This window comes from Protomyctophum bolini (genome assembly GCF_963924005.1).
Source record: "Protomyctophum bolini genome assembly, contig: SCAFFOLD_320, whole genome shotgun sequence".
Taxonomy (NCBI): Eukaryota; Metazoa; Chordata; class Actinopteri; order Myctophiformes; family Myctophidae; genus Protomyctophum; species Protomyctophum bolini.
In genome coordinates this window covers 1-21360 of record NW_027665925.1, presented here as the reverse complement: position 1 = coordinate 21360, position 21360 = coordinate 1, and the positions used below count along the sequence as shown (strand labels likewise).

The 21360-nt window shown below is 48.5% G+C and overlaps 1 protein-coding gene across 1 annotated transcript in view; it reads right to left on the bottom strand.

The window, feature by feature from the left end:
- The window catches only part of LOC308312120 (cell adhesion molecule DSCAML1-like), a gene marked incomplete at both ends in the record, with an annotated part of 46453 nt that extends 26460 nt beyond the window's left edge, over positions 1-19993 (bottom strand). Inside the window, 6 exons of the mRNA XM_080794515.1 lie at positions 8744-8883; positions 15184-15336; positions 16060-16206; positions 17187-17269; positions 19070-19177; positions 19800-19993. Of these exons, the coding sequence (XP_080650641.1) occupies positions 8744-8883; positions 15184-15336; positions 16060-16206; positions 17187-17269; positions 19070-19177; positions 19800-19993 (825 nt within the window). The remainder of the gene's footprint in view (positions 1-8743; positions 8884-15183; positions 15337-16059; positions 16207-17186; positions 17270-19069; positions 19178-19799) is intronic.
- Positions 19994-21360: the final 1367 nt, after the last annotated feature.

The following is a 21360-nucleotide window of genomic DNA, read 5'->3' as shown; positions in this document are numbered from 1 at the left end:
ACCTGATGATATTGGTGTTAACACCCATATCAAAGAGTTTCCTCATCAAAATATGAGGTCTCATTGTGTTAAACGCAGAGGAGAAGTCTACAAAGAGTATACTCGAGCATATCGTTTCTTTTGAGGTTTATCTTTCTAGATGGTAGTAGATTTTATTAAGCATAAGAAGAAGAGCATCATCAGTGCCCCTCCCCTTTCTATATGCAAATTGCAAGGGGTCCATTTCATGTTGCACATTATTAAGGAGGTTATTTAAGATAATGCGCTCCAAGCTTTTTTATTAACAATGATGTCAAGGCAACTGGCCGATAGTCGTTAAGGACTTTGGGATTAGACATTTCCGGCACTGGAACTATAAGCGAGGTCTTCCACGCTTTTGGTATATAGTGTGTATCTAGCGATATACCTGGAACATGTGTCTCAGTACAGGGCTGAGCTGCTCCCTACCTGGAACATGTGTCTCAGTACAGGGCTGAGCTGCTCCCTACCTGGAACATGTGTCTCAGTACAGGGCTGAGCTGCTCCCTACCTGGAACATGTGTCTCAGTACAGGGCTGAGCTGCTCCCTACCTGGAACATGTGTCTCAGTACAGGGCTGAGCTGCTCCCTACCTGGAACATGTGTCTCAGTACAGGGCTGAGCTGCTCCCTACCTGGAACATGTGTCTCAGTACAGGGCTGAGCTGCTCCCTACCTGGAACATGTGTCTCAGTACAGGGCTGAGCTGCTCCCTACCTGGAACATGTGTCTCAGTACAGGGCTGAGCTGCTCCCTACCTGGAACATGTGTCTCAGTACAGGGCTGAGCTGCTCCCTACCTGGAACATGTGTCTCAGTACAGGGCTGAGCTGCTCCCTACCTGGAACATGTGTCTCAGTACAGGGCTGAGCTGCTCCCTACCTGGAACATGTGTCTCAGTACAGGGCTGAGCTGCTCCCTACCTGGAACATGTGTCTCAGTACAGGGCTGAGCTGCTCCCTACCTGGAACATGTGTCTCAGAACAGGGCTGAGCTGCTCCCTACCTGGAACATGTGTCTCAGTACAGGGCTGAGCTGCTCCCTACCTGGAACATGTGTCTCAGAACAGGGCTGAGCTGCTCCCTACCTGGAACATGTGTCTCAGAACAGGGCTGAGCTGCTCCCTACCTGGAACATGTGTCTCAGTACAGGGCTGAGCTGCTCCCTACCTGGAACATGTGTCTCAGTACAGGGCTGAGCTGCTCCCTACCTGGAACATGTGTCTCAGTACAGGGCTGAGCTGCTCCCTACCTGGAACATGTGTCTCAGTACAGGGCTGAGCTGCTCCCTACCTGGAACATGTGTCTCAGTACAGGGCTGAGCTGCTCCCTACCTGGAACATGTGTCTCAGTACAGGGCTGAGCTGCTCCCTACCTGGAACATGTGTCTCAGTACAGGGCTGAGCTGCTCCCTACCTGGAACATGTGTCTCAGAACAGGGCTGAGCTGCTCCCTACCTGGAACATGTGTCTCAGTACAGGGCTGAGCTGCTCCCTACCTGGAACATGTGTCTCAGTACAGGGCTGAGCTGCTCCCTACCTGGAACATGTGTCTCAGTACAGGGCTGAGCTGCTCCCTACCTGGAACATGTGTCTCAGAACAGGGCTGAGCTGCTCCCTACCTGGAACATGTGTCTCAGAACAGGGCTGAGCTGCTCCCTACCTGGAACATGTGTCTCAGTACAGGGCTGAGCTGCTCCCTACCTGGAACATGTGTCTCAGTACAGGGCTGAGCTGCTCCCTACCTGGAACATGTGTCTCAGTACAGGGCTGAGCTGCTCCCTACCTGGAACATGTGTCTCAGTACAGGGCTGAGCTGCTCCCTACCTGGAACATGTGTCTCAGTACAGGGCTGAGCTGCTCCCTACCTGGAACATGTGTCTCAGTACAGGGCTGAGCTGCTCCCTACCTGGAACATGTGTCTCAGTACAGGGCTGAGCTGCTCCCTACCTGGAACATGTGTCTCAGTACAGGGCTGAGCTGCTCCCTACCTGGAACATGTGTCTCAGTACAGGGCTGAGCTGCTCCCTACCTGGAACATGTGTCTCAGAACAGGGCTGAGCTGCTCCCTACCTGGAACATGTGTCTCAGAACAGGGCTGAGCTGCTCCCTACCTGGAACATGTGTCTCAGTACAGGGCTGAGCTGCTCCCTACCTGGAACATGTGTCTCAGTACAGGGCTGAGCTGCTCCCTACCTGGAACATGTGTCTCAGTACAGGGCTGAGCTGCTCCCTACCTGGAACATGTGTCTCAGTACAGGGCTGAGCTGCTCCCTACCTGGAACATGTGTCTCAGTACAGGGCTGAGCTGCTCCCTACCTGGAACATGTGTCTCAGTACAGGGCTGAGCTGCTCCCTACCTGGAACATGTGTCTCAGTACAGGGCTGAGCTGCTCCCTACCTGGAACATGTGTCTCAGTACAGGGCTGAGCTGCTCCCTACCTGGAACATGTGTCTCAGTACAGGGCTGAGCTGCTCCCTACCTGGAACATGTGTCTCAGTACAGGGCTGAGCTGCTCCCTACCTGGAACATGTGTCTCAGTACAGGGCTGAGCTGCTCCCTACCTGGAACATGTGTCTCAGTACAGGGCTGAGCTGCTCCCTACCTGGAACATGTGTCTCAGTACAGGGCTGAGCTGCTCCCTACACTCCTTAAGCACATATCCCCTTATCCCATCGGTACCCGGTGCTTTGCGTGGGTTAATTCTATTGAGGGTTCTACGCACCTCCTCCTCTGTAATAGTAATGGACTCACTACTGCTGAATTGTTCCCTTAACAGATTGCGTTCAGTGGAAAAATCAAAAAGTATCAAATCTGCCATAAAAGGTATTTTAGCTCATTGGCAAAAGACATATCATCACTAGTGTTGATGTGTTTATTCCTACCATTGTATACAACCCCTTCCAGGCTTGACGTACATCGGTATCCCTCATTTGCCTCTCAATTTTAAGTTTGTAGTTATGTTTACATTCACTAGTTATCCGTTTGATCTCTTTCTGAGTTAATTTCACTTGAACTAGATCCCCTTGTTCAAAAGCACGTTTTTTTTGTCCTATATAATGCTTCTTTCATTTCCTTATTCATACATGGTTTGTCATTTGGAAACACTTTGATCCGTTTGGATGGTATAACGCTATTTATACAAAACTGTATGTATTGCGTTACAACAGAGTTAAGTTCATCAAGATCAGCACATGTGTCATTAAACATAAAGTGCAATCAAAACACCCCTTAAAGGACCACTTTTCAACCTATCTTCATATAATAGGTCCTCAATAATAATCATGATAAAATGGCACGATTTCTTTCTACTCAGTTTGTGTCTCAAAGGAGGGCTGTGGGCAGTTTAGAAACCGTCCTCTAGTGACATCATCATTAGGCAGATTTTTTTTAAACAAGATTTTTTTTACAAAAATGTTTAGATTTGTATTATCGTGAGAACGATGGCTTCCATTTTCGCATTGCAACTTTTCAGGACTAGAAAGCCTGCAGTTTCTATTAGCTTGTATTCCCCATCGATGATGTCACTGGAAGACGGTTTCTGAACTGCCCACAGCCCTCCTATGAGACACAGACTGAGTAGAAAGAAATCGTGCCATTTTATCATGATTATTATTGCCCCCCTATGAGACACAGACCGAGTAGAATTTTTTCCCAATTTTTTCATGATTATTAGTGAGGACCTATTATATTAAGATAGGTTGAAAAGTGGTGAAGTGGTCCTTTAAGACAGTCAAGTGACTCCTCACTCCACTTCAGAATGTCTTTCACTTCAGGTGTGCTTGTTTTGAGTCTCTGTTTGTAACGTGGGAACCAGGTGGACCGCATTATGATCGGAACTCCCGAGCTCCATTTTTCGGTGGCTATACCGTATACGCGTCCTTTATATTTCCAAAGCATAAATCAAGAGTCACGTTTTCACGTCTTGTTGGGCATTATGTCACGTATTGGTAGAAACTGGGCAGTGTCTGTTTTAAGTGAGCATCCGTTGGAAGAACTTGGATGAACTTGGGGCGAGTCAGGAGAGATATTCTCCTGTTTGGATATTGTCTCATATAATATTACCCCCGCGGCTGCCTTCATATTCGGGTAACAAGACTACTCGCCTCGTTTCGGTTTTCCTCCCAGAATTTTCCCCAGTGAGGGGTGGGAGAGGCTGGACAGTGAATTTCTCTAACTATAAACTTTCATGACAGCAGAACAGCCTAAGTACAAATATAATTTATGAAAAGCTACTACAGTGAAGTCTGTTCACAGAAGTTGTTGTAGGATAATGTGGGGATTATCTGACGAGGTACCATTTGAGGGGGCAAAACCTTACATATACTAAATAATACTAAATTGTTTATAGGTTCAATATAAGTCAAATAATATAGCCTTTCCACAGCAGTATCTTTTTATACTTTTCCAAAAAGAATACAAACAGCCAATAGCATATTACAAAGTTATCCCCCTCACTGGGGAAAATTCCGGAGGAGGAAAAACGGGCAAGCACCGGGGCGAGTAGTCCAGTATTCCATATTCGCACGGGGATGAATGACCAGTGTAACGAAAACGGGTCCACTTCTCTCTCTCTCTCTCTCTGTCAGCGCATCTATTATCTGCTCATCAACCACCATTTTGTTTCTTCTTGTCGTATCTAAATCCCGCATCCCTCTCCTTCCTTCCCTCTCCTTCCCTATACTTATACCATTAGGAAGCCATAATCTCAGGTGTGTAAGCATGAGACAGATGGGTTTTCTCATCTCATTTATTTATTTATTCCGAACATATATATAAAATATACACGAGAGGGTGGGTGCATGCATACAGTATTATGTGTGTGTGTGTGTGTGTGTGTGTGTGTGTGTGTGTGTGTGTGTGTGTGTGTGTGTGTGTGTGTGTGTGTGTGTGTGCGCATGTGTGTGTGTGTGTGTGTTTTGGGGAGGGGGGGGGGGGGTTACATGGTGTGTTTTGCTGTAACGGATATTAAAATATTCCTCCGGCGTGGAGATAGCAGCGATCCGGGGAACGATAGAGCGAGATAATGAAACGAGGAACAAAAGCACCCCCCCCCCCCCCCCCCCACACACACACACACACACACACACACACACACACACACACACACACACCCCTTCTCTCTGGTCGTACTCATTTACATAGTAATCATCCTTCTCTCTACATGGGGGCTATGGAGAGAGAGAGAGAGAGAGAGAGAGAGAGAGAGCGAGAGAGAGAGGTGTAATTTGTGAATGAGGAAAACTGAGTGCATGTACATTTATGTGGTGTTTTATAGTGCGTGTGCGTGCATGTGTGCTTGCGTGTGTGTGTGTGTGTGTGTGTGTGTGTGTGTGTGCGTGTGTGTGTGTGTGTGTGTGTGTGCGTGTGTGTGTGCGTGCGTGTTCATTGCTTGTTTTCTCCCCGCGTTGATGAACAGATGAGGTTGTCCTGGCAACGTGATGAGACGCAGATATGCAAATGAAGCTGGAGGGTAAAGCTTGCACGCACACACACTGCAGTATGAGAGAGGGCTCATTTAACACACACACTCACTCACACACACACACACACACACACACACACACACACACACACACACACACACACACACACACACACACACACACACACACACACACACACACACACACACACACACACACACACACACACACACGCGCACACACACACTTGCAGCCTGCTGAGACTGCAGCACTAGACCACACACACACACACAGAGAGAGAGAGAGAGAGAGAGAGAGAGAGAGAGAGAGAGAGAGAGAGAGAGAGAGAGATCCAAATCAAATCAAAGTGCTATTCTTATCGTGTCAGATAAAATGCGACAACGCGATGCGTAACAAAAAAAAGAAGAGAAAAACAACCTGGCCACCCTTTTCACAACCATGTTTATGAGCTTCCATCTTTACCGTGTTCCTCCATGTCCTCTATAACCAGACTGTTCATCTCTCTATAACCAGACTGTTCATCTCTCTATAACCAGACTGTTCATCTCTCTATAACCAGACTGTTCATCTCTCTATAACCAGACTGTTCATCTATAACCAGACTGCTCATCTCTATAACCAGACTGTTCATCTCTCTATAACCAGACTGTTCATCTCTCTATAACCAGACTGTTCATCTATAACCAGACTGTTCATCTCTATAACCAGACTGTTCATCTCTCTATAACCAGACTGTTCATCTATAACCAGACTGTTCATCTCTATAACCAGACTGTTCATCTCTATAACCAGACTGTTCATCTCTATAACCAGACTGTTCATCTCTCTATAACCAGACTGTTCATCTCTCTATAACCAGACTGTTCATCTCTCTATAACCAGACTGTTCATCTCTCTATAACCAGACTGTTCATCTCTCTATAACCAGACTGTTCATCTCTCTATAACCAGACTGTTCATCTCTCTATAACCAGACTGTTCATCTCTCTATAACCAGACTGTTCATCTCTCTATAACCAGACTGTTCATCTCTCTATAACCAGACTGTTCATCTCTCTATAACCAGACTGTTCATCTCTCTATAACCAGACTGTTCATCTCTATAACCAGACTGTTCATCTCTCTATAACCAGACTGTTCATCTCTCTATAACCAGACTGTTCATCTATAACCAGACTGTTCATCTCTATAACCAGACTGTTCATCTCTCTATAACCAGACTGTTCATCTCTCTATAACCAGACTGTTCATCTCTCTATAACCAGACTGTTCATCTCTCTATAACCAGACTGTTCATCTCTCTATAACCAGACTGTTCATCTCTCTATAACCAGACTGTTCATCTCTCTATAACCAGACTGTTCATCTCTCTATAACCAGACTGTTCATCTCTCTATAACCAGACTGTTCATCTCTCTATAACCAGACTGTTCATCTCTCTATAACCAGACTGTTCATCTCTCTATAACCAGACTGTTCATCTCTCTATAACCAGACTGTTCATCTCTCTATAACCACACTGTTCATCTCTCTATAACCAGACTGTTCATCTCTATAACCAGACTGTTCATCTCTCTATAACCAGACTGTTCATCTCTCTATAACCAGACTGTTCATCTATAACCAGACTGCTCATCTCTATAACCAGACTGTTCATCTCTCTATAACCAGACTGTTCATCTCTCTATAACCAGACTGTTCATCTATAACCAGACTGTTCATCTCTATAACCAGACTGTTCATCTCTCTATAACCAGACTGTTCATCTCTCTATAACCAGACTGTTCATCTCTATAACCAGACTGTTCATCTCTATAACCAGACTGTTCATCTCTATAACCAGACTGTTCATCTCTCTATAACCAGACTGTTCATCTCTATAACCAGACTGTTCACCTCTCTATAACCAGACTGTTCATCTCTCTATAACCAGACTGTTCATCTCTCTATAACCACACTGTTCACCTCTCTATAACCAGACTGTTCATCTCTCTATAACCAGACTGTTCATCTCTCTATAACCAGACTGTTCATCTCTCTATAACCAGACTGTTCATCTCTCTATAACCAGACTGTTCATCTCTCTATAACCAGACTGTTCATCTCTCTATAACCAGACTGTTCACCTCTCTATAACCAGACTGTTCATCTCTCTATAACCAGACTGTTCATCTCTCTATAACCAGACTGTTCATATCTCTATAACCAGACTGTTCATCTATAACCAGACTGTTCATCTCTCTATAACCAGACTGTTCATCTCTCTATAACCACACTGTTCACCTCTCTATAACCAGACTGTTCATCTCTCTATAACCAGACTGTTCATCTCTATAACCAGACTGTTCATCTCTCTATAACCAGACTGTTCATCTCTCTATAACCAGACTGTTCATCTCTCTATAACCAGACTGTTCATCTCTCTATAACCAGACTGTTCATCTCTCTATAACCAGACTGTTCATCCCTGCCCTCTATAAACATGAAAGGACTATAGCCATCTGAACCAAAAATGTATCGTTAATATCATATAGAAACCTCGTATGTCCAAAGCAAGTATACCAACGAATCGACACTAAACAAATATTATATGATTGTTTTGTTCTTTTATATAATTGACTGAATCAATTGGTCTGATTAACCATGGAACTCTGTATCATACCTGGCGTACTACAGTAGCTAAAATAGACGATCTTCATGCTCACAACTCGCAGTGTGGCACGTTGTGGGCTTGTAGATCTGCTATATATATATATATATATATATATATATATATATATATATACTGTATATATTTCTCATTGTTAATCATAATCAAAACAACAAATAACAGCCAGAACCAGCAACTGCATTTACTTAATCACATGAGAAAAATGTGGTTTACAATATGTCGGTGAGACAGGTAAAACAATAGGTACTAGGCTGGGACGACACAGATACAATATTAACAATGCCAAAAAGACAACCACAAGATTTGTGCAACATTTCATGGCTCACGGCATTGAAGCTCTAAAATGCGCTGGACTTCAACACAACCCCAACTGGACAGTAGGACAAAGACGTTTTAATGAAAAACAGTGGATTAAGAACATCAACACGGATTTTCCTGGAGGCTTAAACATGCCTAAAATCAGATCTTGAACACAACAAAACTTAAACTCAGGATTAAACTGGAGAAATCTAAAAGTGATTGGATCAGACTTCCTTCGGATACATGGCGAATGCATTTATTCCTTGCATTGTGCCTACAAAAGTTTTTTAATTCCCCCATGGTAACTCACCGGTTGGCCCGACCCGGGGCTGGAGCAGTAGATGGTGTATTTGCGGATGATTCCGTTTGGTTTGTGCGGGGGGAGCCAGGACACCACCACGCTGCTGGCGGAGGAGGGCACGGCTTTGATGCCCGCGGGCGGTCCGGGGTCTGAATCACAGAGAGAGAGAGAGAGAGAGAGAGAGGGTGAAAACAATGAGTGACAGGTGTTTCAGGGCGTGTAGAAGGATCAGTTAGTGGATGTCACTCGGACAAAATATTGACAATAATAACCCATTTTGGTGTTTTAAGCATTAGGTTATCCTCTAGCTATTGAAAAAATAGCAGATCTACAAGCTCGTAGCGCGCCACCGAGTGGCGCGCTACGAGCTTGTAGGTCTGCTATTTTTGAAAAGTCGTGAAAATGTGGCGCAAATCTTTGAATATATATTTCAGCGCGAACGTTTTTAACTAAAATATTGGCTTCTGGGGGGGGGGTCCCTTGAACTACATATTTTGAGATGGGGAGGTCCGTGGCCCAATAGAGATAATTCTGGGGGTCCTTGACATGAAAAAGGTTGAGCACCACTGACATAGAACAACATGGGTTCTTCAGAAAAATGTAGGATTTTGAAGCCTTTTTTTTATCGATCTCAGTCCAAAATGGGATAATAATAATAATGGATGGCATTTTCATAGCTCTTTTCTATGCCTACTCAAAGCGCTTCACAATGGGTCCATTCATTGGTACATTGGGAGGTGAAGCGGCGTCCTCACCTCCCACGTTCACACACCAACGGTGGCGACCACTGGAGGCATGAGGTGGGGTTCAGTGTCTTTGCCCCCAAGGACACTTTGACATGTGGACAGGAGGAGGAGGAGGAGGAGGAGCCGGGATTCGAACCGACGACCCACGGATCGCTGGACGACCTGCTCTTTTACCTCTTGAGCCACAGCCGCCCGAGCACTCCACCGTCAAAGAAGACCCTTTTCTTCTGTGTACGTGTGCGTGTGCGTGTGCGTGTGCGTGTGTGTGTGCGTGTGCGTGTGTGTGTGTGCGTGTGCGTGTGCGTGTGTGTGTGCGTGTGTGTCTGTGTGTGTGTGTGTGTGTGTGTGTGTGTGTGTGTGTGTGTGTGTGTGTGTGTGTCTGTGTGTGTGTGTGTGTGTGTGCGATACGCGCAGGCGTGCGTGTGCGTATAGTGCAGAGGGATTGGAGGGTCTTACAGAAGTGTTTGTGTGCAGATTTACTCGTCATAGATTCCCATTAAATAAGCTCAATTGACTTAATGCCCCCAGCAGCGGGGAAACAGAGGAGGGAGACAAGGACAAGGGCAAGGGGAGAGAGAGAGGAGGGGGGGGGGGCCTGGCCATATGTCAAACAATACAGGCCATATGTGTGTTTACATGCTTACAGGCTGAAGTGAAGTGGCTTCATAACGGACCATGAACACACGAGGATAAGGTCAGGGCACCGGCCCTGACAACCACAACAAAAACGTCTCAATTAGATGCAAATGCACCATGTGTAAATGTCACACAAGCACACACGCCCCCCCCCCCCCCCACCCACACACACACACACACAGGCGCGCACACACACACACAACAATAAGCATATTCAAAGCCTCCACGAGCTTTGGGTCCCCAAGAGAGTGAGAGGCCTTGGAAAGGACATGAAAGAGGTGTACGAGTTTCTGTCTCTCTTCCTCTCTCTCTCTCTCTCTCCGTTTGTGTTTGTACGTGCGTGCGTGCGTGCGTGTGTTTGTACGTGCGTGCGTGCGTGCGTGCACGCGCCCAGCGTGTCCTGGGCATGGCGTTAAACTGCTCCGTTGTATAACTACCATCGTCAACGTAGTAGGTGCATGGACGCATTTGAAATTTCTATGGACTATATGTAACTTGCATACAAGAAGGCACCATATTCACCAGTGGAATCTATACCAACAGCCAACGCTACCTGACGGCCCCTCCCATGAACAGCTTACTGGGAAAGAGAGGCAACATAGACTCGGCGGACTTCCATTAGTATGTCCGTCCGCTGTCGGACTAACCCCGGAATAGCAACGGGTGGACTTCCAGGCACTTGCATGAGAACAACTATACAGAGAGCACTTTAACCCATTCTGACCGGGCACCCATTTTGGTGTTGGCATCATGTTATGCTTTAGCTATTGAAAAATAGCAGATCTACAAGCTCATATCGCGCCACCGAGTGGCGCGATACGAGCTTGTAGGTCTGCTATTTTTGAAAAATTCGAAGAACGACTGACATTTTTAGAATCTGATCTCAGGTCAGAATGGGTTAATCAGACCAGTGTGTGTCCCGTGGAAACCTCGTATGAATCTGATCTCAGGTCAGAATGGGTTAACACCAAGCAACAGTGCAAGACTATAAGAACTTTGTTTCCTACGGTGATCCAGCCTATAGGACATATATACCCACGGACTGGTTGTCTGGAGGGTTTCCACAACCTGGGATGCTTTGCCCAAAGACAAGGCAACACGCAAGGCTGGCAAAGTGTGCCATGGTTTCCGCTGCCCTTTATGGCGGAGCTGCCACAGGCTTGTGCCCTTAACCCATTCTGACCTGAGATCAGATTCTAACGCACAGAAGAATGGTGGTTCTTTAACGCATTTTGAACTGAGATCAGATTCTAAAAATGTCTTCTAAATCCTGACAGTTTAAAAAAAACAGCAGACCTACAAGCTCGTAGCGCGCCACTCGGTGGCGCGCTACGAGCTTGTAGATCTGCTATTTTTCAATAGCTAAAGCATAACATAATGCTAACACCAAAATGTGTATTATATCATGAGGACATACAGTATCCATGAGTTTATGAATGTAACCTTTACTGCACCTTAAAATATTTGTGTTCCTGTATATGCTTTCCCTGTGTGTGTGTGGACATAAATAAATTGTTAAACTGTGTACGCTAATTCATACTCAATTGAATGACTGTCTGTTGTGCGTTTATACGTTTTTTTACTACATGGTGAAAAAAATGCAAATGCCACTCCTTTCCTTTCCATGTCATGCATATATATACCGGAACGGCAGCATTCAGGAGAATTACTTTTTTTCCGAGGTCTCCTGAACTTGAACACAGTATTTTGAGTTGAACAAATTTTGTTTGGAAGCCCATGTCGTTACACACACACACCGCATCTCCACTAGCTAAAGAGTGCTGGGATGCGCCCCGAAAATAGCAGATCTACAAGCTCTCAACGCGCCGCGCTGCGACGCGTTGAGAGCTTGTAGATCTGCTATTTTCGCAACTTTCGTCCAAAAGTGCCCTCTCACGGGATTTCAGCCCCTGCCACTTTCTGCACGTCTCATACTGCTAGTAAAGTCCGTGCACGCGCACGTGCACATGAACGGATTCGGCCCGTTTCTTCCATGGAGCCTATAGCGGGGGCGCTAACAACGACGCTAAGAAAACAACAGGTGGCCTATGTTGACGAGAGCACAGAAACAACTCTTCTCATATGGTCTGATTACAGCGAAAAAACTAATTCTGACACACTGGAAGAAGGAAGAGGCTCCTGCATTTAAGCACTCATGGTTAAATGAAATGACTAGTACACTTCATCTTGAGACAATAAGGTATTTCCTGAGAAACAGGGAGAGACAGTTTGATAAGGTTTGGCTGCCCCTTTGTCCATTACCTGAGTAGAAACGATTAATAGACAGGATACCATTGATATGGTTGACTGTATACGCCATTTTCTTTTCAGATGTTTTCCATGAGCTTTCTATCATCTTATTATATAGTATGCAATGTCACTGAGCAGTATGGGTGGGAGAGGGTTAAGGGATTTCTTTATCTTTTTTGTCTTTATTTAAAAAAAAATCTTTCATTTTTGTTTCATAAAAAAAAAGTATTTCATATCATATTGTTTGTAATAATTTATAATCTGTTCAAAAAAAACATATTTGACCAAAAAAAAGAAAACAACAGGTGAATATATATAGATTTTAAACAATGCGGATGAAGGCTGAATGAACGGAAAGCCGTCTGTATGTCTGTGTCTATACCTGGACCAAAGGTATAGATTTAACTCGGGCCATACTGTACGTCTTAGGCATCTATTAGGAAGTCTTTAGACAGATATACAGTAGAATGTGTAGATCATAATGCAGGGTATATCTTGGTGGTGTAGCGAATCTTATGTGTGGACCACCAGACCCATTGAATCTTATGTGTGGACCACCAGACCCACTGAATCTTATGTGTGGACCACCAGACCCATTGCAAGTCTGTCTGTCTGTCTGAATCAGAGACAGACAGACGGAGAGAGTCCAGACAAAGTGACAGACTGAGGATGCTCTCTTTGCACGAGACCTCATTCACTGTTACATACAGTAGAGAGAGAGAGAGAGAGAGAGAGAGAGAGAGAGAGAGAGAGAGAGAGAGCCTCTGGACATTGTGTCAACACGCATCAGAGAATCAGAAAAAGAGAAACACTTAGCTTGGCACATCAACACACACACACACATGCATGCACAAAGTCATGAATCACGCACGCACGCACGCACGCACACACGCACGCACGCACGCACGTGAATCCCTTTATTCCTTCAAAACCGCTCTCAAAGAGCACCCACGGACGGCTGCAATTCTAAACTGCAAACTGTAAATAAAGTCTGCCACACACACACACACACACACACACACACACACACACACACACACACACACACAGACACAGACACAGACACACACACACACACACACACACACACACACACACACACACACACACACACACACACACACACACACACACACACACACACACAGACACACACACAGACACACACAGACACACACACACACACACACACACACACAGACACACACACACACACACACAGACACACAGACACACACAGACACACACACACACACACACACACACACACACACACACACACACACACACACACACAGTCACACACACACACACACACTCCCTTGAGGAGAGAGAGAGGGGAGGATATATGGATGTAATCCACAGCCCGCCCCTGTAAGCACAAAATTAATTCACTCTAATCCACAAAGAATTAATCCCGCTCCTTGTGCTGTGTTCTGAGCCGGGGGGCTCACGTGCACACGCACACACACACACACACACACACACACACACACACACACACACACACGCACACACACACACACGCACACACACACACACACACACACACACACACACACACACACACACACACACGCACACGCACACACACACACACACACTTCTTAATTCTCATTAGCAGTGTTAATGGCACATCAGAGCACAAAGAGGCTTTAATCAGCCAGCTCAGCTTTCCAAGGCCCCGTCTATGTATGTAGGCCTCCAGACCTCCTCCACTGTGGTCCTCCTGACTGTCTGTAGACCTCCAGACCTCCTCCACTGTGGTCCTCCTGACTGTCTGTAGACCTCCAGACCTCCTCCACTGTGGTCCTCCTGACTGTCTGTAGACCTCCAGACCTCCACTGTAGTCCTCCTGACTGTCTGTAGACTGTCTATAGCCCCCCCCCCCCCCCCTTATATTACCATGGGGTGCCAAGGAGGTGTTCAACTTCAAATATGTGACACACACAGAAAGGATTGACTTTCTTGATGTAACAATCTTCAAGGGCCCACACTTTAACACAAATGGGAAACTAGACACTCACGCCCTGGCCCCTATTACACAAAATGTCATTCCACCCGACACACTCCTACACAGGAATAGTCAAATCACAACTACTAAGCTAAAATAAATCAACACACCAGCACGCCAGGGACCAGAATACTTCAAACCCAAACAATTAGTAAAAAATAGAACCACAAAACGCGTTTTAGAGATTAAACAACAAATAACAGCCAGAACCAGCAACTGCATTTACTTAATCACATGTGAAAAATGTGGTTTACAATATGTTGGAGAAACAGGTAAAACAATAGGTACTAGGCTGGGACGACACAGATACAATATTAACAATGCCAAAAAGACAACCACAAGATTGGTACAACATTTCATGGCGCACGGCATTGAAGCTCTAAAATGCGCTGGACTTCAACACAACCCCAACTGGACAGTTTTAGGACAAAGACGTTTTAATGAAAAACAGTGGATTAAGAACCTCAACACGGATTTTCCTGGAGGTTTAAGTTTTGTAGTGTTCAAGATCTGATTTTAGGCATGCCTAAAATCAGATTTTGAACACTACAAAACTTAAACTCAGGATTAAACTGGAGAAATCTAAAAGTGATTGGATCAAACTTCCTTCGGATACATGGCCAATGCATTTATTCCTTGCATTGTGCGACCTTCGGTCGCAACAAAAAAAAAAACAGCCTGTTTTTCTTTCCCCCCCAGTTTTGGTCCCAGTCAGTCCTATAGATTTCACAGTCAAGTGTTCTATATATATATAATATACTCACAGTCTTCTAGTGTTCTATATATATATATAATATACTCACAGTCTTCTCGGGTCTGGATGTAGAGCACGTTGGAGCGGACTCCGTCCCCGGCCTGGGTGTAGGCCAGCACCTGGATGCTGTAGTTGGTGAACTTCTCCAGGCCTCGGAGCTCCACCTGCTCCTTGACCGTGGTGATGTTCTGCATCTCCCCCACTCTGAGGGACAGAAAAAGTGGGTATTGGGTAAGACTGACGTTATGTATCTTTCAGGACCTTTCACTGCTTCGTCTCAACCATTACTCAATGGCTCTGGTCTCAGCCACCGCGGTGGATATTTTGACATTCCGTTTTTTCTTTTCTTTTTATGTTGCCACTACTGTTGGAGCAGCCATAAACTACACAGGTTCATCCCGATGTTCTGGGCATCTTTGTAATGTTAGTGTTAGTAAAAAGCAGGTAAAAGAGTAAAGTTTGAGGCAGACTAAACATCAGTTTAAACCCCGCAGCTACGTCGAGTCCGCCGGCGCCTACAGAAAATACGTAAGCTGCGACCATGAGACCCGTTCCTGGATTCGTCTATATATAGAAGTGTCAATTTGTACGTTTCTAAATGTTTTGATGTATTGAACAAGGTGGACCCTCTTGTAAACAAGTGTAATGCTTTATGTGGTGTCGTCCACTCACAGTTAACAGTCTTTGTATTGAGTTTGTGCTTGAAATGTACTGTAATTCTGCAAACTGTTAATAAATACTTCAATCAATCAATCAATTAAAGTAGTGGACTCATAGATTATGTGCCATAATATCGTAGTATACATCATTGTCATACATATTTAAAATAATGGCCCAGGTTGAGGAGCCGTGCACGCACGCACGCACACACACACACACACGCACACACACACACACACACACACACAATCACACACACACGCACCTCCGTCTGGAAAGACGGCCCAGAAGACGACGCGGTATCCCTTGAGGACGCCGTGCAGGGTCATCCGGGGCGGTTCGGCCCAGGTGATCACCGCCTCGTCTGACGTCACAGAGATGGCACGCACGTTCTGGGGCGGCTGGCTGGGCACTGTGGGGAGAAACACCAGGGTCCACCGGGAAGTTAGTTTAACCCATTCTGACCTGAGATCAGATTCATACGAGGTTTCCACTGGACACACACTGGTCTGATTTAACCCATTCTGACCTGAGATCAGATTCTAAAAATGTCAGTCGCTCTTCGATTTTTCAAAAATAGCAGACCTACAAGCTCATAGCGCGCCACTTGGTGGCGCGCTATGAGCTTGTAGATCTGCTATTTTTCAATGGCTAAAGCATAACATGATGCTGACACCGAAATGGGTTCCCGTTCAGAATGGGTTAACCCATTCAGACCTGAGATTTATATATGTGTCAGTACTGGTGCTGCTCAGTAGAGAAAAAAAGAATCCCGTCTTCACTTGAGTTAGAATGTATTGACAGTGGCGTGCACAGATAGACACTAGGGGGTGCTAAAGCGTATACACACCCTATACTAAAAGTTCAGCACCTCCTACTGTAAACATTCCATGTTCAGCAGATCTACAAGCTCGTAGCGCGGTACCCGGTGCCGCGCTATGAACTTGTAGATCTGCTGTTTTTTTTTTACTATCCTTCAGTTCAGTTCATATTGTAAATGGTTCGGGAGGAGAAGGACACGATACAAATGATCTCACAGACGTCGTAGAGATTCACCGTTTGTAAAAAATATACGCAGAATCAATTCGGTGGCAATGCTGGTAAACACCTCCCAATGTTTGCCTTTCGTCTAAATAATTAGGGTCCTGGGGGAGGGGGAGGGGGATGCATCTCTGGAAACCTAAATCACATTTCCATATCAAACCTGGTGTTTGATAGGCTAAAGGCTAGTGATAGATAAAAGGCCCACGCTGTTTGTCCTGTCTGATGTATAGAAGCATCTCTCTCTCTCTCTCTCTCTCTCTCTCTCTCTATACAGGCCCGTCTCTGTTCACTACCAGGCCAGGTGCCTGTTGGACTTGGCCCGTAAACCACCCTGGGTCCTGCACTGACCAATGGGCTTTGAGCTCTGTGAATAACCGCACTGTCTGCTCGCTATGCAGACCAATGGGCTTTGAGCTCTGTGAATAACCACACTGTCGAGGACAAACAGGAGACAACTTGTGAGGGGGAAAGGAGAGGCGAGGAGAGGAGAGGAGTATACAGGAAGGGAGGAAGAGAGAGAGAGAGAGAGAGAGAGGGGGGGGGGGGGGGGCTGGTTGAAAGACTGAGGGGCCATGAAAGAGAGAGAGAGAGAGAGAGAGAGAGAGAGAGAGAGAGAGAGAGATTCTGCGGGGGCCAATCGCACCAGGGCGTCGCTCTGCAGCTGGCGAAGACAAGGAGGAGGAGGGAGGGATGGAGGGAGGCAGGGAGGGGTGGGAGGGAGCGAAGAGGAGTGGAGAATGGAGGAGGGGGTTTCATGTGAATCATCGTCCCGCCGCGGCTCCATCCATGCAGCGATGTGAAATTTAAATATTTCACAAAACAGAATCCCTTCCGTGGTGGTTCCCGTTGCCCGTTGTCGCGTTCGCAACTTCAACGCGAGGCGACTGGGAGAGTGAACGAGGCCGTATACCGCGCGGTGCCGCACGGTAACAGTAAGGGAGTCGTGATCAGAGACGTGCAGAGAGTGTCCCGTAAGAGGGCACTTTTGGACTAAAAAAATCGTGAAAATAGCAGATCTCCAAGCTCACAACGCGTCGCGCTGCGACGCGTTGAGAGCTTGTAGATCAGCTATTTTTGGGGCGCTAGCCCAGCACTCTTGGAGATGCGGCGTGTATAACGACATGGATTTCTAAAAAGAAATTGTTCGACGGAAAATACTGTGTTCAAGTTCAGGAGACTTCGTATAGCCCTGAATCGCTATAGCCACGCCCATTAAGAAAATATCTTCTGGCGGTTCAGGTCTGGTGACTCTCTGCCTACGGCGGCGTTAGTGTCGTTTTGAAAATCCGATCGCAGCAGCTGATTGGCCACAGCGTCAGACAACTAGACTTGACTCTCGACCGTATCAATCGTATCAATCGACGTACGATAAATAAAATAGTTTCTTTACAGAAACGACAGGTTTTATAAACATCATCATCTGACATATTTTACCGCTTTTGTTCACATCGTTGGCTGTGTTTGTTTGGTTAGCGAACGGGTTAGCCATAGCCTCGTGATTGACAACAACGTCATCTGCTTTCTATTCCTACTATTCTGACCAAAGACAACGACGGCCATCCCATAAACTGCTGCCGTGGTGGAGGGCTTCCAGTGAAGTGAAGCTAAATGAAACTTTAGACTGAATGTCAGGCTATATAGAGACTTCGGGAACAAAAGCAATTCTCCTGAATGCTGCCTTCCGGTATTATGGCATGGAAAGGACAGGCATTTACATTTGTTTCACCATATAGTAAACGCTGCATTCGTGGTCTGCATGGAGAGGGCGGTCTCTCAGTTGTTTTACAGACAAGTAAAAGGGCAGGGGCTGAAGCCCCCTTTGATGTCGATGTGTGTACTGGCCTGCAGGTCAGGCTTAAACAGGGGAGAGGGTTGGCCTGGGAATTAAGGAGACGGTTTTAAACAATACAATTAGGAGTGGTTATATAGTATTCCGGTGGACAGCAATGTGTTTAGAATAGCGAACAGAAGCATAGATGTAGACAAAATGCAGGAGAGAAATGAGGGAAGGAAAAAAAAGGGGGCTTAAATTAAATGTGGTTTTGGACTGAGGGGAGGGGAGAGGGGACTGGGCTGAGGGGAGAGGGGACTGGGGCTGAGGGGAGAGGGGCTGAGGGGAGAGGGGAGAGGGGACTGGGGCTGAGGGGAGAGGGGCTGAGGGGAGAGGGGCTGAGGGGGAGAGGGGACTGGGGCTGAGGGGAGAGGGGCTGAGGGGAGAGGGGAGAGGGGACTGGGGCTGAGGGGAGAGGGGCTGAGGGGAGAGGGGCTGAGGGAGAGGGGACTGGGGCTGAGGGGACTGGGGCTGAGGAGAGAGGGGCTGAGGGGAGAGGGGACTGGGGCTGAGGGGGAGAGGGGACTGGGGCTGAGGGGAGAGGGGCTGAGGGGAGAGGGACTGGGGCTGAGGGGAGAGGGGCTGAGGGGAGAGGGGAGAGGGGACTGGGGGCTGAGGGGAGAGGGGCTGAGGGGAGAGGGGACTGGGGCTGAGGGGAGAGGGGCTGAGGGGAGAGGGGAGAGGGGACTGGGGCTGAGGGGAGAGGGGCTGAGGGAGAGGGGCTGAGGGGAGAGGGGACTGGGGCTGAGGGGAGAGGGGCTGAGGGGAGAGGGGACTGGGCTGAGGGGGAGAGGGGACTGGGGCTGAGGGGAGAGGGGCTGAGGGGAGAGGGGACTGGGCTGAGGGGAGAGGGGCTGAGGGGAGAGGGGACTGGGCTGAGGAGAGAGGGGCTGAGGGAGAGGGACTGGGGCTGAGGAGAGAGGGGACTGGGGCTGAGGAGAGAGGGTCTGAGGGGAGAGGGGACTGGGGCTGAGGAGAGAGGGGACTGGGGCTGAGGGGAGAGGGGCTGAGGGGAGAGGGGACTGGGGCTGAGGGGAGAGGGGACTGGGGCTGAGGAGAGAGGGGACTGGGCTGAGGGGAGAGGGGACTGGGGCTGAGGGGAGGGAGAGGGCTGAGGGGAGAGAAGGGACTGGGGCTGAGGGAGAGGGGACTGGGGCTGAGGGGAGAGAAGGGACTGGGGCTGAGGGGAGAGGGGACTGGGGCTGAGGGAGAGGGGACTGGGGCTGAGGGGAGAGGGGCTGAGGGGAGAGGGGACTGGGGCTGAGGGGAGAGGGGACTGGGCTGAGGAGAGAGGGGACTGGGGCTGAGGGAGAGGGGACTGGGGCTGAGGGGAGGGGAGAGGGGCTGAGGGGAGAGAAGGGACTGGGGCTGAGGGGAGAGGGGACTGGGCTGAGGGGAGAGAAGGGACTGGGGCTGAGGGGAGAGGGGCTGAGGGAGAGGGGACTGGGGCTGAGGAGAGAGGGGACTGGGGCTGAGGGGAGAGGGGACTGGGGCTGAGGGGAGAGGGGCTGAGGGGAGAGGGGACTGGGGCTGAGGGGAGAGGGGACTGGGGCTGAGGAGAGAGGGGACTGGGGCTGAGGGGAGAGGGGCTGAGGGGAGAGGGGACTGGGGCTGAGGAGAGAGGGGACTGGGGCTGAGGGGAGAGGGGACTGGGGCTGAGGGGAGAGGGGACTGGGGCTGAGGGGAGAGGGGACTGGGGCTGAGGGGAGAGGGGACTGGGGCTGAGGGGAGAGGGGCTGAGGGGAGAGGGGACCTGGGGCTGAGGGGAGAGGGGACTGGGGCTGAGGGGAGAGGGGACTGGGGCTGAGGGGAGAGGGGACTGGGGCTGAGGGAGAGGGGCTGAGGGAGAGGGGACTGGGGCTGAGGGGAGAGGGGCTGAGGGGAGGGGAGAGGGGCTGAGGGGAGAGGGGCTGAGGGGAGAGGGGCTGAGGGGAGAGGGGACTGGGGCTGAGGGGAGGGGAGAGGGGCTGAGGGGGGAGGGCTGAGGGGGGAGGGGCTGAGGGGAGAGGGGCTGAGGGAGGGGAGAGGGGCTGAGGGGAGAGAAGGGACTGGGCTGAGGGAGGGGAGAGGGGAGAGGGGCTGAGGGGGGAGGGGCTGAGGGGGGAGGGGCTGAGGGGAGAGGGGCTGAGGGGAGGGGAGAGGGAGAGGGCTGAGGGGGGAGGGGCTGAGGGGGGAGGGGCTGAGGGGAGAGGGGCTGAGGGAGAGGGGAGAGGGGAGAGGGGTGAGGGGGAGGGGCTGAGGGAGAGGGGCTGAGGGGGGAGAGGGACTGGGCTGAGGGAGAGGGGCTGAGGGGAGAGGGGCTGAGGGGGGAGAGGGGACTGGGGCTGAGGGGAGAGGGCTGAGGGGAGAGGGGCTGAGGGGGGAGAGGGGACTGGGGAAACGAGGGACAGAGGAAGAGCAGGAAGAAAGGAGGAGAGTTGAAAGGAAGGGGAGCGAATGAAGGGCAGGAGAAAAGATGAAAAGATGGAGCAGGGAGACAATGCGCTCAGCTGTGGATAATTACAGGAGAGAGAGAGAGAGAGAGAGAGAGAGAGAGAGAGAGAGAGAGAGAGAGAGAGAGACAGAGAGAGAGAGAGAGAGAGACAGAGAGAGAGACAGAGACAGAGAGAGAGAGAGAGAGAGAGAGAGAGAGAGAGAGAGAGACACAGAGAGAGACAGAGACATGAGACAGAGAGAGAGAGACGAGGTAAT